At 43.1% G+C, this 16,896-nt stretch overlaps 1 protein-coding gene across 7 annotated transcripts in view; it reads left to right on the top strand.

Annotated features, from left to right (window-relative positions):
- The window catches only part of SH3D19 (SH3 domain containing 19), a 140,954-nt gene that overhangs the window by 56,601 nt on the left and 67,457 nt on the right, over positions 1–16,896 (top strand). For 5 of the 7 annotated variants that reach the window (XM_043513127.1, XM_043513126.1, XM_038400496.2 and 2 more), the window contains one exon: positions 8,857–8,897. In XM_043513127.1, the coding sequence (XP_043369062.1) occupies positions 8,857–8,897 (41 nt within the window). Of the gene's footprint in view, positions 1–7,613; positions 7,656–8,856; positions 8,898–16,896 lie in introns of those variants that run through there. The other 2 variants (XM_043513130.1, XM_043513128.1) reach the window with 2 other exon arrangements.

Genomic DNA, 16,896 nt, shown 5'->3' with positions numbered 1-16,896 from the left:
GTTAGACTTTCAGCTTTTTCACATTGATATTTTGTGTGACACATTCTGAATATAGATTAAGTAGGTGGAGGAAGACAGAGAATCACTGGAGATGGGATTTTCTAAAGCACTCCGCATTGACCTAACTCTGCTGTCATTGAAGTAAATTGATTTTACTGGGAGCAGAGTTAGGCTAACATGGAGCACTTCAGAAAATCCCAACCTTACTATCAATTAAATAAAAAGAAAAGGAGTACTTGTGGCACCTTAGAGACTAACAAATTTATTAGAGCATAAGCTTTCGTGAGCTACAGCTCACTTCATCGGATGCATTTGGTGATAGTTAAGACTCCTTTAGGGCTTGTCTTCACTGCAGTGTTAGCTCAAGGTATAACTTGAGTGTTGTCCTTAACCTGACTCCTAGGCATACACAAAATCTCTAGCTTGAGTTAACTGGTGCTTTAAACTCAAGTTGCTATCCTGTCACAGGTTATGGGTTAAAGCTGATTGCTGCTGATCCTGGAGCTAGTAATGCAATGCGGACTCAGAGATTCTGTGCAGTTTGTGTGTTTTATAGTGTGACCAGTCTTGTTTGAACTAGGTTAACTTGAGAGGAGTGTAGATAACTTGAGCTAACATTGCAGTGAAGATAAGCCATTAAGCAAAGTTTCAGAGTAGCAGCCGTGTTAGTCTGTATTTGCAAAAAGAAAAGGAGTACTTGTGGCACCTTAGAGACAACAAATTTATTTGAGCATAAGCTTTTGTGAGCTACAGCTGTAGCTCATGAAAGCTTATGCTCAAATAAATTTGTTAGTCTCTAAGGTGCCACAAGTACTCCATTAAGCAAAGACTACACTGCAGACTTCTGAAAGCACAGATGTCAGTGAGGGGTATGAAGAGGCATGATCCCTGACAGTCATAGCCGTGTTGGCAGAAGCTCCTAGTGTAGATGCAGATATATGAGTATAAGCACAATTTTATTGGTGTAAGCTGCATCCACAGCAAGAGTGCTTTACCACTGTAGTATACAATTTCCCATACCAGTAAAGTACTCCTAGTATAGACGTGGCCTCTTGTGTTACCAGCTTTGCCCGTTACTTTGGGGTATGCTCATTTATTAGGGTTACTCCTCTGGGGGTGGAGGGTGTCTGTACTTCTATCAATGTACTGCTTGTATCCCTTGTGTTCTCATACGGAGCTCTACTTCTCCCTGCTGCAGGTTCCCTCCCAATGGAGCTATCCTGTAGGACCTAGGTTCCCCAAGGCTGGGTTCTTCCAGCCCTAGAATCAATCTCTCTCTCTCTCTCTCTCTCACACTCACACACACACACGCACACACAGAGTGCGTCTGAGAGGACCGGGTTAATCAGCACTCCCAAGCTGACCCCTTATATGTCCCTGGACTCAGTAGGCAGGGTTGAAGAGCACCTCTAAGCTGTTACCCTCATATGCCATCGGTACCGCACCAGAACAGAGCATGCCTGAGCAGGCTGGGTCAAGCAGCACTTTCAAGCTGCCACCCTCGTATGTTTCTGGTTCAGCATGTCTCTATCCCCACTTTCACGTTACAATTATTCTGGTAGTAATCCACTTGATGAGCAAACCCCGCAGGATTTTTGGGCGCTGCAGGGATCTTTTAGCTTAGGTATGAGGAGCGTTGCTGCAGAGCGAATGAGGAAACCAAAAAAAACCTCATCCATGGTGGGGAGAGAGAGACAGAGAGAAGCAATCAGCTAAATCATGAAAGTTATTTATTACCAGGTAATAACCATAGGGGAGCCAAACAAAACAATTATAATATTAAATCTAACCTAAATTTGATTATAAAAGTCAGGTTTACAAAACTATAACTGATCACACAAGCCAGGGTCAGAAGGCTATAACTAGAGAGCGAGAGAGCTGGGTTCTCACCACTCCGTGATGCTTGAATCGATCGGGGGTCCTAGGTGGAGGTGGTAGCTGAGGGTCCGGAGTGCTGAAGACAGGTAGAGCCCCCAGCATGATCAGTCAGGAGAAGATGAAGTCCCAATGGGACTGATGCAGATTTTGAATCCAGGCATCAGAACACTTGAGCATAGGTACGAATTTTTGTAGAGAAACAACAGTGGATCAAGGGAGAACACTAGATTTGCTTATGTGTAAACGAGGGAGAATACCAAAGTTGTTTTGTTCAGGCTAGACATGGGAGCTGATCATTCCTGGCTTTGGGAGATGTTCCTTGGAGGGAGCTCAAAATGCAATTAGGGAGCTTCAGTATTTTGGATACCAATGAAAGATTTATTACTAGAATTGGTCTGATAACTACTGAACTGGGTGGCAGGCATGGGTTCATTAACATCTGGAGCATGCTTCCCTGTGCTTCCCTGCTTTTCTGGTCCCAGAGTTCCATGCGGTTCTTGCCTTGGAATCTCTGTTCTCCATTCTAATGCTATGCTAATGAGAATCCTCCTTGTCCCATCTTCGATGCAAATGAGGCTAGGGGTGTTTCCTTAATCCTGTTATCCTTATCCCAGGATATAGGTGTGTCTCCCACTGCCTTTTCATTGCTTTTTGTAAATCTTTCTTCTGATGCAGATTTGGTTCAAGCAGAGGCTGGGGGTAGGGTAGGGGGAGATATTTAGTGAGTCAGACAGGCTGAGTACTGTGCCCTGGTTCCCCAAGAACACAGGGCTGCTAGGTAACACTTGTAGATCCAGACCTATTGACTTTCCTGTGTGGGTCTCATCGTTTATATCTAATCATAATGATTCAAAGCAAAATCCATTCAGCTGCTCGCTGTATTCCATTCAGCTACTTGTCCCTGGTCTGCAGCACAAACTTATGATGGTATAACTACATCGCTCAGGGGGTGTAAAATCCCCTCTCCCCCGAGCAACACTATTATACTATTATATTTAACTCCTGGTGGTGCTATGTTAATGGGAGGGCTTCTCCTGTCAACATAGCTACCACCTTTTGGGAAGGAGGAGTGTGTGTGCCAATGGGAGCTCTCCCATCAGCATAGGTAAAGTCTTCACTAAGTGCTACAGCGCTGTAAGTATAGACAAATCCACAGTCTCATCTGAATGCTCAGGGAAATATATGTCAAGATGAAAGTATTGTATAGTGGCTTCAAGGTGTTTTAGTTTATCCACTAAAATATTTATGAAAACAGTACTACAAGCAATTGGAGTAATGCACCATTCTGTCAGATATAAACGTCATTCCATATCTTTTAGCTACATCAGTAGATATTGCACAGTCATGTTGCCCTGTCTGTAAACAAAAGCCTAGCATGAAAGAAGGAAGACTTAGACAACTAGCTTATAAACTCATGCGGACGGTTCTTTTTCCTTAATAGTTTTGATTAAAATTGCAATCTAAGCTTAACAGGGATAAACCCTACTTTGCAGAAGTCACTCTATGTAAAAACGTTGTGTAAACATTTTTGTTCTGTAATAATCTAATAATGTTTTTTATGTATTATGAAAAAAAAACCAAAAAGAAACAAACAAAAACAAACCCCCGCTCCCGCAAGAACCTGTGAATAGTATTAAATGGTAAATATTTCCCATCTGTTTTGCTATCTCAAAAGTGTTGGCTCTTCCCTTAGGATTTTTTTTTAACCTTTTGTTTCTTGTCATCTTGCATGGGCAAATTTTCCTGTCAGTATCACCTGTTCAACTCAATGAAGTTAATGTGGTTTGTATTTACATGTACACATTTGCACTGTTGTAATTAACTTGACCTGAAATTTTTACACTATCATTGTCACCATGAATTCATATTTAAAATAATAGATGTGTATTAGGGTTATTCGGAACAGTAATTTTACACCAGTTTCTAAAGCATCTTGGTGTGATCTCAGATTATTCCTTTACAAGGAATGCCCTCTGGAATATCACAGTGATGAGTTCAGTGCAAATACTTTGATCAATAGTATAACTGTGCATCCTCTCCTCCTTCTTAGCCTGCTATTAGAAGGGCCAAACTCCAGGAATAACTGAGAGCCCTGCTTATCCAGTAGGAAAATGACTGCTATATTGGAAGGATCATTCCCTGATCTGGACTTTAAACTAGATAGGTGTCCAATGCAAAGTGAGTAGTACTGGTATAATACTCCCACAGGCAGATTTTTTTGGGGGGCACATAGGGGGCATTGCCCCCCGCCCCCAACTGCAAGCCTCAGGCAGGCAGCCTGAGTGTGCAATGTAATGAGTTCTACAGAGGAGATCAGAGAGTGCAGCTCCCAACTTGCACCCTGAGGAAGGGGGTCAGAATTTTGTGTATAAACAGAGTGATTAACAGGTGATTAAGATAAGAAAGGGCTGTTAGGATGTTTCCTATAGTTAAATGATCTGTTCCAAGCTTGGTGAATTGCAAAAGGTAAGTAGCCTAAATGATAAAAAGTAATTGTGGATTTTTCTATAGTTGTTTTAATTATTGTATTTAAGAGGTAGTAACAAAGTTACTAATAGCTTTCTTAGAGAAGATAACTTATTTTTTAGACAAAAGAAATTCAGTAGCTCTAATCTACCTGGATGTCAGCAAGCCATTTGATACAGTTCCACACGAGAAATTATTAGTTAATTTGGAGAACTAAAAGATGGATAAGGAACTGATTAAAGGGGAGACTGCAACAGGTCATACTGAAAGATGAACTGTCAGGCTGGAGGGAGGTTGCTAGTGGAGTTCCTCAGTCTTTAAACCATGATTTGAGGACTTCAGTAACTTGGCAAGAGATTAGGGGTCTATTACAGGAGTGAGTGGGTGAGGTTCTGTGGCCTGCAAGGTACAGGAGGTCAGACTAGATGATCACAATGGTCCTCTCTGATTTCTGTAAGTGTATCTGAGTAAGAATATACATTGCAATTTTAAACCTATCCAGTGTCCTTTAAGTGACTTACCACAAGATGTCAGATATGTTAGTATTAGAGCTGAGTGGATCTAATATTTAATTTTCTTTCTTGATATTGGAATCAGATACAATACTCCTGTCAGATAATATCTAAGTTATTATCTAAAAAAAAAAAAAAAAAAAAAAAACACCCCACAACCCTAGAGTTTTCAGTTGCCTAAGTAGCCCTGGCATCATGATTAAAGTACCCAACCCCCTCGAAAAATCTGAAATGGCGCTCCTGTGGTCATGCATGGAATTTGCCCCCACTCTCCACACATGCAGCCCTGTTGGCCTGACTGGAGCCACTCCCTCCTCCCCCCCACCCCCAAATATAGAAGTCACGCTATGCCTATGAATACTCCATGGATCTGTCTTGCTTAATGGGTGGTGGCATGGTCAGCCCTAAGTATAGCATATTATAATGTTTATCCTGGAGATGACAAGGGCATGGATCACCATGGCTACCTTCTTATCTGATATAAAATGGTGAAAAATATATTCTTGGCCACTGAGTCACATTTTTTAGGCAGGACCAGAGAAGAGTCTGTCAGGACACCTAAGGACTGAATCACTCAGTGGATTGGTAACAGGATCTGGAGCCTTTAGGTTTTGGGTTCAGAATCAGTCCAGGTAAGTTGTGAGTAAAAGTTGTTACCATCTGATGACTTTAATGGGCTGGATGCAGGAATTGCTGTATTAGATTCTGTGGTCTGTGTTATGCAGGAGACTAGATCATCCTAATGGTCCCTTCTGACTTTAAAATCTAAGAATCTGTGACCAAAGTATGGTTCTGAAATGAGCTAAAGCTAGTCACGCAAGGAGTACTAAGATAAATAGTGAACAAATGCCCTCAGTTGGAGAACTAGTTAGAGAGAGCTCTTTCCGCAAAGTGTTTGCCTCTGCTGACCAACTTGAGCTCTGTCTTTGCCTAGACTGAGTGGCTGGATTCAGCTGCTTTTCATCCAGATCACTGCTTTGTCCAGACAATAGGAAATCACAGTCGCTGCCTTTGATGAGAATTGCTAGGTAGATTTACTACCCCATTTGCACTGTCAGATCCACACAAATAAGTTGTAGTGTGAGGGAGAATCTGAACAGGCATTTCTTATACTCAGTCTCACATATATGTTGAAAAGAGCACTGGCGGGATTGAGTCTATCAGGACTCTGCTGGTTAGGGAGTTAGGGAGAGAAGGATTTAATCTTTTTATTACTGACCTTGGCACAAAAAGTGGGAGTGTGCTAATAAAGTTTGCAGATGATACAAAGCTGGGAGATATTGCCAATTCGGAGAAGGATCGGGATATTATACAGGAGGATCTGGATGACCTTGTAAACTGGAGTAATAATAATAGGATGAAATTTAATAGTGAGAAGTGTAAGGTTATGCATTTAGGGATTAATAACAAGAATTTTAGTTATAAATTGGGGATGCATCAATTAGAAGTAACGGAAGAGGAGAAGGACCTTGGAGTATTGGTTGATCATAGGATGACTATGAGCTGCCAATGTGATATGGCTGTGAAAAAAGCTAATGCGGTTTTGGGATGCATCAGGAGAGGCATTTCCAGTAGGGATAAGGAAGTTTTAGTACCGTTATACAAGGCACTGGTGAGACCTCACCTAGAATACTGTGTGCAGTTCTGGTTTCCCATGTTTAAAAAGGATGAATTCAAGCTGGAGCAGGTACAGAGAAGGGCTACTAGGATGATCCGAGGAATGGAAAACTTGTCTTATGAAAGGAGACTTAAGGAGTTCGGCTTGTTTAGCCTAACTAAAAGAAGGTTGAGGGGAGATATGATTGCTCTCTCTAAATATATGAGAGGGATAAATACAGGAGAGGGAGAGGAATTATTTCAGCTCAGCACCAATGTGGACACAAGAACAAATGGGTATAAACTGGCCACCAGGAAGTTTAGACTTGAAATCAGACGAAGGTTTTTAACCATCAGAGGAGTGAAGTTTTGGAATAGCCTTCCAAGGGAAGCAGTGGGGGCAAAAGATCTATCTGGTTTTAAGATTCTACTTGATAAGTTTATGGAGGAGATGGTGTGATGGGATAATGAGATTTTGGTAAATAATTGATCTTCAAATATTCAGGGTAAATAGGCCAAATCTCCTGAGATGGGATATTAGATGGATGGGATCTGAGTTACCCAGGAAAGAATTTTCTGTAGTATCTGGCTGGTGAATCTTGCCCATATGCTCAGGGTTTAGCTGATTGCCATATTTGGGGTCGGGAAGGAATTTTCCTCCAGGGCAGATTGGAGAGGCCCTGGAGGTTTTTCACCTTCCTCTGTAGCATGGGGCATGGTTGACTTGAGGGAGGCTTCTCTGCTCCTTGAAGTCTTTAAACCATGATTTAAGGACTTCAATAGCTCAGACATGGGTGAGGTTTTTCATAGGAGTGGGTGGGTGAGATTCTGTGGCCTGCGTTGTGCAGGAGGTCAGACTAGATGATCAGAATGGTCCCTTCTGACCTTAGTATCTATGAATCTATAAACTGTTGCCCATGACCACATTCTCAGAGACTAGTAGATCTAGCTTAATGTGATTTTGTCTACCCCTGCCACATCACACAGATAAGATAGCAGACTCTCGCTGTCCATAGCGTTGAAGACTTCCAATAGATCCAGGTTTGATCACTTGGTCTTGAGAGCCACAAATGTGATATCTTTGACCACCATTTAATTAATTTAAAAATACGTTTATTTCAGATTTTCTGCTAACAATTTCTACCTTTTTCTACAACTCAGAATGTAATGATGTCACTTTGAAAGTATTTGAAACATGTAAAGGTGGGTTGAAGTCCTCCAAATATTTTTGAAGTGTTATAAGTGAAAAATTATCATACTGCAATGCAAAATGTGTTTTAAAGGTGGTGTGGCTCCTAAAGTAACTAGAAGACATAATATATCCCTTGTACAGTAAGAATATATTGTATCTTCACAGTATTGTCAATCCCAAGCATTAAAAATAGTGTCTGAGGCCCCCCCAAAATCATGAGATTTTAAAAATAGTAAACATTTAGTACTCTTGAATTTCTTTGTTTTTTTTCTTTTTTAAGAAACCATTACAGCTATATATAATTTTTTATAATGAAAGCTGGGATTTTGACATAATGACATGACTGCAAGAGATGGGGCTTTAAGAAAAACACCAGATAGTGTAAATATAATAATAAAATCATTGATTTCAGTATATACTTCATGATATGTTTTCTCACTTTCTGGCATGTCCAGAGTGGTGTATTAAAAGGACAATTTAATTAGTTTTGTATATGGAATGTTATTTGACGTGTCACTGTAGATCTGGGATGAGATCTTCACTCCCACTTCAGTCCTGTGTACTGTGTACAGAGGAGAGATAAAAAGCTCAGTTCCAATCGGATTCTGAGGACATCCGTGCACGCCCAGCATAGGTGGTGTGCTAAGAAGGGGCTTGTGATGGGAGATGCCATGTGTAAGCAGGGCTGCAGTGTGCAGTTATGCAGAGTTTCCAGGTCACAGGGAAGCCCCAGGAGGCTGCCATAACTTAGACAGCCCTGGGAGCCCAAGTTACGCATGGACCTTCTCCAGGACCTGGAATAACCCAGGAATAGGTTGGTGCAAAGGTGGCTTAAAGCAACCATTGCGTAACTTTCTTCTATGGCCTACCTTAATTTCTACTGTAAAATTTAATGGGATCTAGAACCTTTGTGTAAACTATGCTTCTGCTCCAGTAAGTGGCAGGACCATATTACCAGTCCTCAGCAGTGGCACATTTACTGTAAAACAAACCGTGTGGTATCTGTAGCCTAACAGATGTGGACAAACATGAACCTTGTATAAAATACAAAGCTTTTTTTATTTTTGTAAAGGACAACCAGATACTGTGCTGTGAGTTTGTGTGTGACAATGTACTTTCCACCTGGTACAGAAGCTCTGAATAACATGAGCTACTTGTCTTTTTCCCTGTGGACTAGTGATGTACTTAATTTCCTTTCTTTTCTTTATTAAGGCAAGGACCCCTGTCATCCATTAGAGCAGCAATCAAGAGAAGTAAGTCTACTTTTCTTCTACTCTTGGGTATCTTAATTTCAAATTGCTGCATCTTCATTTCCAGCAAGTGACTACTTTTTTGAGAAGATTAAATGACTTAACAAAGGTAAGTTTATAGAATCATTAATCATCTAACAGACTGTAACAGTTTTGGCATTGCTTCATTTTAAATCAAGGGTAGGCAAACTTTTTGGCCTGAGAGCCATGTTGGGGAATCGAAATTGTATGGCGGGCCATGAATGCTCACAAAATTGGGGTTGGGGTGCAGGAGGGGTTGTGGACTCTGGGGTGGGGCTGAAGATGAGGGGTTTGGGGTGTAGGAGGGTGCTCTGGGCTCTGACTGAGGGGTTTGGAGGGCAGGAGGGGGATCAGGGCTTGGGCAGGGGTGCAGGAAGGAGTGCAGGTTCTAGCTGGGGGTGCAGGCTCTGAGGTCGGGCTGGGGATGAGAGGATTGGGGTGCAGGAGGGTGCTCTGGGCTGGGATTGAGGGGTTTAGAGAGCAGGAGGGGGATCAGGGCTGCAGCAGGGGATTGGGGCTGGGGAGAGGCTCGGGGTGCAGGCTCTGAGCGGCGCTTACCTCAAGTGGCTCCTTTGCGGAAGCAATAGCATGTCCCTTCTCTGGCTCCTATGCAGAGGCACAGCCAGGCAGCTCTGCACGCTGCCCCATCCGCAGGCACCACCCCTGCAGCTCTCATTGGAGTGCATTGGAGCTAGAGTGAGGCTGTGCTGCAGCTTCCGGCAGCTGCATGGTGCAGCTCCCGACCCTGCTCCACAGCTGGAATGCTGGGCCCCTAACCCCTGTGCCCTGGCCGGAGCGGGGCCAAGCCGCGTGGTGCGGCCCCTGACCCAGCACCCCGGCCAGAGTGCCGGAGCAGGGCCGAGCCATGTGGTCCGGCTTCTGACCCAGCGCCCCGGCCAGAGTGTTGGAGTGGGGCCGAGCCGTGTGGTGCGGCTTGTGGGCCGGCTTAAAATGACTAGCAGGCCAGATCCAGCCTGTGGGCCATAGTTTGCCCACCCCATTTTAGACCATGTCTCCCAGTTGCTGCTGAGTTATTTCTTCTTACAGAACACTAGCATTTCTCTAATCTGTGCATTTGTGCTGTAAACTGTGTATATCTGATTCTGAAGAATCTGGGTGTTAGTTGCCTACTTTAACTTGGTTGGTTGGTTTGAGCATCTTCTTACTTTCATTGAAGTCAATGGTAAAACTTACATTGACTTTAGTGGGAGCTAGGTTTGGACCCTTGAATGTGGTTTCATTTTGGGGTAGAGATTTTGTTTTTAAGCTTTGTTTGAAAGTCTAGTCTATGCCTCTCCTCACTTGTCTCTTTATCTTCTCTTTCTGTCCTCTTACTCCACCCATGACATTCTCAGATATTCACTTCAGTTGGAATCATCCAAGATAATGTTTTCATCCCCGTGTTTAATGTTTGTCTTTTGCCTACCATAACTGGCATTTCAGAAAGCTATCTTCTCTTCAGCTACATGTACACTAGTGTATTTTTTTCCTACTAAACTTCTCCACTGTCGCTATCACTGATCCATCTCCCGCCCAGTGCTAACAAGCATGGGATCTCTAGTGTAGACAGGGCATGAGGTGCTCAGCAGCGCTGTAAGCACTGTGTTGCTAACTGCTCAGAACTAGTCTTCATGATGCTTAAAATGCAGCACCTTTTATATACTGGTGCTACCATCCTTATTCCCATTTTACAAAAGGGAAATTGAGGGACTGAGATTGTGGCTCATTTAAGGTCACACAGGAAGTCTACTGGAGCCAGGAATTGAATCCAGATTGTCCAAGCCTCAGTCCTTTGTTTTAGTTACAAAACCATCCACAAAAGCATTACACAATTATGGAGTTTCACAAATCCTAGACATATTAAGGCAGTTATCCACAGGTAGCATGTATAAAGGGTTTGGGGAGGTTAAGCCTCCTCAAAATAAGAAAGGCTGGCCATGCAGGGGGCAAATGCCGGATGCAGCATGGGTCACCTCCTACGTTCCTCTCCTGAGCTCTGCCCCGCTCTGCCCTGAGGCCCCGCCCCCCACTCTGCCTCTTCCCCCCTGCCTGCCTCTGGCATGGTGCTCTGGCTCTGCTCACACACAGGCACGTCTCCAGGCTGTCGACAGCATTGTGCTCTGCCAGGCAGGGATCGCAGAGCAGAATGCCAGTGGGGTGGTGTCAGTGCAGCTGCTTTCACTTCCCTGTGCCCCTTGATGGTGGGGAACCGAATGAGCTGCACTGCTCTCCCCACTACAAGGGGAAGTGGTGGTGGCCGTGGACCTCCTGCCGCCCCCAAGCTCCCCCGGCAGCCATACCCCCTGAGCCACCCTGCCCCCCGGCTACAGCACGGGCCTCTCCCCTTCCTCTACCAGGGCCTCACAGGGTGTGAGTGGGAGGAAAGGACAGGACTGAGCCCTGGGGGGGCATGGTGGGGCATCAATGAGCCCTGGGAAAGGGGCAGTAAGGAGCCTGGGTGGAGCCAGAAGGGGAGGGGGGGTTGGGGCAGTAAGAAATGCAGGGAGCGGGGCAGGGCAGTCAGGAGGGGGTAAGAGGGGGCAGTGAGGAATCCAGGGAGAGCAATGAGGATGGGGGTGGGGGGCAGTGAGGAGCCCTGTAGCAGAGCATAAGGCCTGGGGCCAAGCAGCTGCGCGAGGGGGGGCAGGCTTAGGATAAAGAGGCCAAGAAGAGATGGGGCTTCATGGGGGAGGGGTCACAATCCAGGTGCTGGTATGCCCCCCGCCACTTCTAGGGAGCTTCTGGCACACCATAGCCATCCCAAAGGAAAGACTCATGCGCCACCTATGGCAATTACATGTATAATTTCTCTCAATGAGAAATCAAGCAAATACAATATAAATAATAAGTAATGATAATATAGTACTAGTATATGATCAGGTGTGTTTAAAATATTCAGAGAGACATATCCCATGATTAAAAAGGGGTGAAACAGCCATTATATATTTATGTAGACAGAATATATAAAAACATAGTCCCCTGGATGCCAACAATCGTAGTTATCGATAGGCCTGAATGAAAACTCTAGATCTGAATGCTCCCCAGTTTACTCTTAACATTAATCTCAAGAATGTACAGTATCTACTGTAACAATATTTCCTTAAAAAGAAAAGGAGTACTTGTGGCACCTTAGAGACCTCTTTCTTTTTCTGAATCTCAGCATCTGTTATCTCATTAGCTTCCATTTGCAAGGCCTCATGACAGGTGTCAACAAAGTTTGCAGTCTTAGGACAGTGGTTGAAATGGATTGAAAGTGGGAGTTATCGCTTTCCTTCTCTCTCTGCTTTTAGCAGAGAAGTAGGGGAGTCCTATTTCTCTCCTGCTGTCCCTGACTGTAGCCCTAGCTGGGGAGATAAAAAATATATAATTTCAAATGGCTAGGTAGCTCAGCAGAATCCCTTTTTCCTGAGATTGATTTCCCTAGTAAAGTTAGGATGTTACGAATTAGAGGACGGAGAGAAATAGTAGTAAGGAGTACAACCCACAATTTCTTCCTCTCCATTGCTACCTTTCCTAGCCTTAATAATTGCTCTACAGCCAGGCTCTATGTATTGTATGCTCAGCACAGAGGGGTCCTTATTATGGTTGAGGCCTCCAGATGCTATTATAATACAAACAAAAATAATAAAAAAGCACATGGACTATTCAGAGAAATTCAGTATTTATATATAAAAATAAAAATGTGTGACTACCTGAACTATAAAGAAACATTGGCTAATGAACAGCCAGCCCAATATGTCCTCTAGTTTAAACAAAACAGCTGTCTGAAAATAAGACTTATGTCAGACAAGGAAAACCCCAAACAGACTGGTGAAAGTTTGTAATAATGAGATGGAGGATAGTGGGGTTCAGGCCTTGCGTAAGGATGGGAAAGTGTACAGGTATAGCAGCGGCTGGTGCTGGAAGATGTTTTATGGCTCATTCCACTGATGTCATCCGCTAGGCAAGAATGTGGCTAGAGGTAAGAGAAGCAGTAGTACTTTGTATTGTGGACAGTAGATTTTCTAACTCACCTTTATTAATATCCTTTCCTGGGTGGGGTGAGGAAGCTAAGTGATTGGCAGCAGCTGCTGGAGGAATGTCCCGGTCTGGACAGGCCCTCCCACAATGGTAGGGCTGTAGCTAAATGAGCCAGAAGCTAACAATTGCCCTTTTCTTTGTGGCAGCAGATGTACAGTTTGTGTTTTAAGCTTTGGCAACTTAGTTTATCTCTTGGAGTAATGTCTGCCATGAAAATTTCTTCACGCTGATTATCTGCAAGCAGTACTTTCTGATTATATTCCTTTTAGCATTCCTGGTACACTTCCAGGTTTACAGTCTATACTTCTGCATTAATCTGACTAGCTGGTAGCTACAAGTGCCTAAGATTTCACTGTCTTTCTTTCACAGATGCACTATTACATTCCAACTGCAATTAACCAAAACACTAGGTTTGACCAAAAGTTGGTTATGCTCCCTGGGACTGTATTAACTGTCTGACTGGAGCATGCCTCCCATGTGGAGTTTCAGTCCTGCAGAACAGCTATATTCCACATCATAGAGGCTCCTAAACTCTGCATGAGTGAAGTTTAGGAGCATATTGAGGTGCTAGCTTCAGCACTCTGGTTTTAAAGAGCTTCATAACAACAAAGCTCCCAATTATCTGAATCTCTTGTTTTATTAAAATTATCCAGTACAACCTTTGTGAAATCAGTTTCTCTGTCTGTTTTTAACTTGTCTCTTCAACTTAGCTTTCCCATAATAAGCACTTCTTATGGACACACAACCTGCTTGCGCACATGCTCACACACACACACACACACACACTGTACTAACTATTCTAAATTACTCCTACAGGTGGAGTATTCCTTCCTACAGAAGGAACAGAGAGAGTATGGTTTGTTCTTCTGTTTTAATTATCTGGAAATGTTCAGATACTACAGTGATGGGGGCCATATAAGTACCTAGACAGATATACAGTGACAAGAATAATTTCTTAGAAATGCCAATGTATTGCATTTTATACTGGGCTGAGAACAAGAATGTCTGACATGTGGTGTGAAAGCACTATGAGAATCTGCAGTTAGAATGATTAGTAAATATCCTTGCTGTTTAAAACAATTAGCAGTATTTTAAAATTCATCATACTCACATTGGCTAAGGTTATTGACAGATTTAATAGACAGAACTCATTTTCTGAAACTGTAATTGCTAGGACTAAAATTGACTAAAAAGAGTCTGAGCTGCACAGTTTGGACCTGGACTTCCTCCAAAGTTTGGGGATGTTCGTGTCTGAGGTTTTGGCTTCTCTAATTAAAAATGAAATTTAGTTACAATTATAATTATAAATTATCATTAAAATTAGAAATTATAAAAATAGTGGAATCTGCCACTATAAAAAACAAATCAGTGTTTCATATTGATTTTTTAATGAAATAAAAAAATGGCCCAAACTGCAATTTCCTGGGAATTGAAAAATATGATTGTGATATTTATATTACAGGGGTGCTTGAATAAGACTTTGTATCTCACAGGGATATGGTCAGGCCAGGCATGCATGGCCTGCTACTGGTTCCACATAACCCAGTACAACCTTCTGCAGGTCAAGTGACTAAACCTGGAATCCCACTTCTCACTGATTGGTGGGGGTAATGCCAGATCCTTGTTGGAATGAAAAACAATATCCACAAGAATAACACCATCTGGTGCTACCACCTGGCAGCTAGTTTTTTGTTTTATGAAGGCTAGGAGAGGAAACCCTGCACCCAGTCCACTGTGGAGAAAATATCAGGTGATTGGCATTGCAACTCAGCTTTTTCATGTAGCTCCTGGAGCTGTGCTTGCTTCCAAATATGTTGACCTCCAAGCCTTTGTGTCCAGTCAGTACCACCAAGAGGGGGACTTTTTGTCCTAGGGCAAGTATCTGCTTCTTTATTTTTGCTGCACAGGCATATGTGCCAAAGTTCCAGGTACAATGATCATACTCTTCAAACTTGCTTGTTAGAATGTGAGGACAATTTGCCCTGGTACGTTAAATGACCTCGAGGAGGTCAGTGATCCTAGAAGGTCTGCTATCATTGATAAAGAGCTGGAGAAGGTTGACACTCTCTCTGAAACCAGACTAGCTGACACAGGCTCTCTATGCAAGATGCATTACACCCTCTTCTGGCATAGAAAAAGCAAAGAAGAGTGTTCTGGTCATGGGGTGGTATTTGGAGTCAAAAACTCATTAGCAAAGTTTTTGACAAAGTTCCTTGTCAAATGTCCCTTTGCAACATCCACATGAATTATATCACTAAGATGATCTATGACAGGTGTTTTTGCCAATATCATCAATATATGTGCCCCAACACTTTCCTCCATTTCTAAAGAGAAGGATTTGTTCTATAAGTACCTTGATGGCATCATCAGTAAGCTACCATCAGGCAAGTGACTATCTGTTGGGATATTTCAATCTTAGAGTCGGCTCAGATCATGAGATTTGGCTGTTAGGTTCTTGCCACCATGGAGTGGAAAAAATTAATTACAAATGGTGTAGTTCTCTACCAGCTGAGGAGCATGCATTACCAACACTTACTTTCAATGCAGTCATCATCGAAAGGTCTTGTTGAAATACTCCAGATCTGGACACTAACACCAACTGGATTTAATTGTTAGTTATAGAAAACACTTGCAGGATGTCATCCATACTCGCAGTTTTCGTAGTGCAGACTGTGATGCAGACCATGCACATGTATGCTGCAAAGTCGGGCTTTCATTACAGAAATTCCATCGAACTAAACAAAGCCATTGCACAAAATTAACATCAGAAACCAAGGAAGGTGTTTCCAATTCACTAAGCATCTCAGGGAAACTGTCTTTGATTGTCCCTCCCTGAATGCTGATGGAGTATTGAGCGCATTCTGGATGAATATTTGGTAGCTTTTGGTAAAAAGACAGCACAAGATAAGGACTGGTTTGTAGCATAACTTGAAGAAATGCTCCTAGTCACTGAAATAAAATGCACAGCATACCTCTCCCACAGCATGAATTCCTCTTCTTTAACGTCAGAGTGGCCAAGAGTGCATTGCAATGAAAAGCAAGGCAATGCATTCTGTCATACTGGCTCGATTTGTGTGAGAAGATAGATCTCCATTCTTAAAGGGTGTTTGTACAAGGTATGTATGATGGAATCAAGAAAGCAATAGGTCCTTTAGCTATTGGTTGTATAGAAGACTACTCCTCTCAAATATCTTAATAGAGATACCGTAATTGACGGAAGCAATTAGATTAAATGCTAGGTAGAAAATGGGATCACAAACTTTATTCTCGTGAAACCACTGTTTCAAAAGCAGTGCTAAATTTGTTCCCCAGGCTTCTGATTATTGAAGAGCTTGATACAGAACAGCGGTGGCCAAACTTACTGACCCTCTGAGCCGCGTACAATAATCTTCAGAAGTTCGAGCTGCAAGACAAGCACAACCTGCCCCGTGGGGCAGTGCCTGCTGGGGCGCAGGGCTAAAGTCCAGAGAACCCCCTCCCCACAGGGCAGAAGCCTCTAGCCCCACCACCCCACCACAGGGCAGAAACCCCCAGCACTTCCCTCCACCAAGTCTATTAGGTGGAGAATGGGAGATGGGGTGGGGCTCCGCAAGCCACACTTTAACTGTAAAAGAGCCACATGTGGCTCACGAGCTGCAGTTTGGCCATCTCTGATATAGAACTATCTATAAATGAGCTTAAAAGGGCAATAACCCCTCTAGTATCAGGAAAGGCCACAGGAAAAGATGCAATACCAGCTGAAGTACTGACACAAAGAGGACAGGATTTGCTTAAATATCTGCACAGTGTCTTGCTTGCTTGAGGCAGGAGGGAGGGAAGGAAGGAGGTGTACTGCAAGACATGAAGGATGATAACATATGAAGGATCATAACATTGTATAAAAATAAAGGAGACCTGAAGGTCTGTAACCACTACAGAGGAATCACTCTTCTTTGCATTGCTGGCAAGACATTTGCATGGG

This window comes from Dermochelys coriacea, chromosome 4, assembly GCF_009764565.3.
Source record: "Dermochelys coriacea isolate rDerCor1 chromosome 4, rDerCor1.pri.v4, whole genome shotgun sequence".
Taxonomy (NCBI): Eukaryota; Metazoa; Chordata; order Testudines; family Dermochelyidae; genus Dermochelys; species Dermochelys coriacea.
Note: the sequence above shows the minus strand (reverse complement) of the source record. Positions and strands in the feature narration are given on the sequence as shown.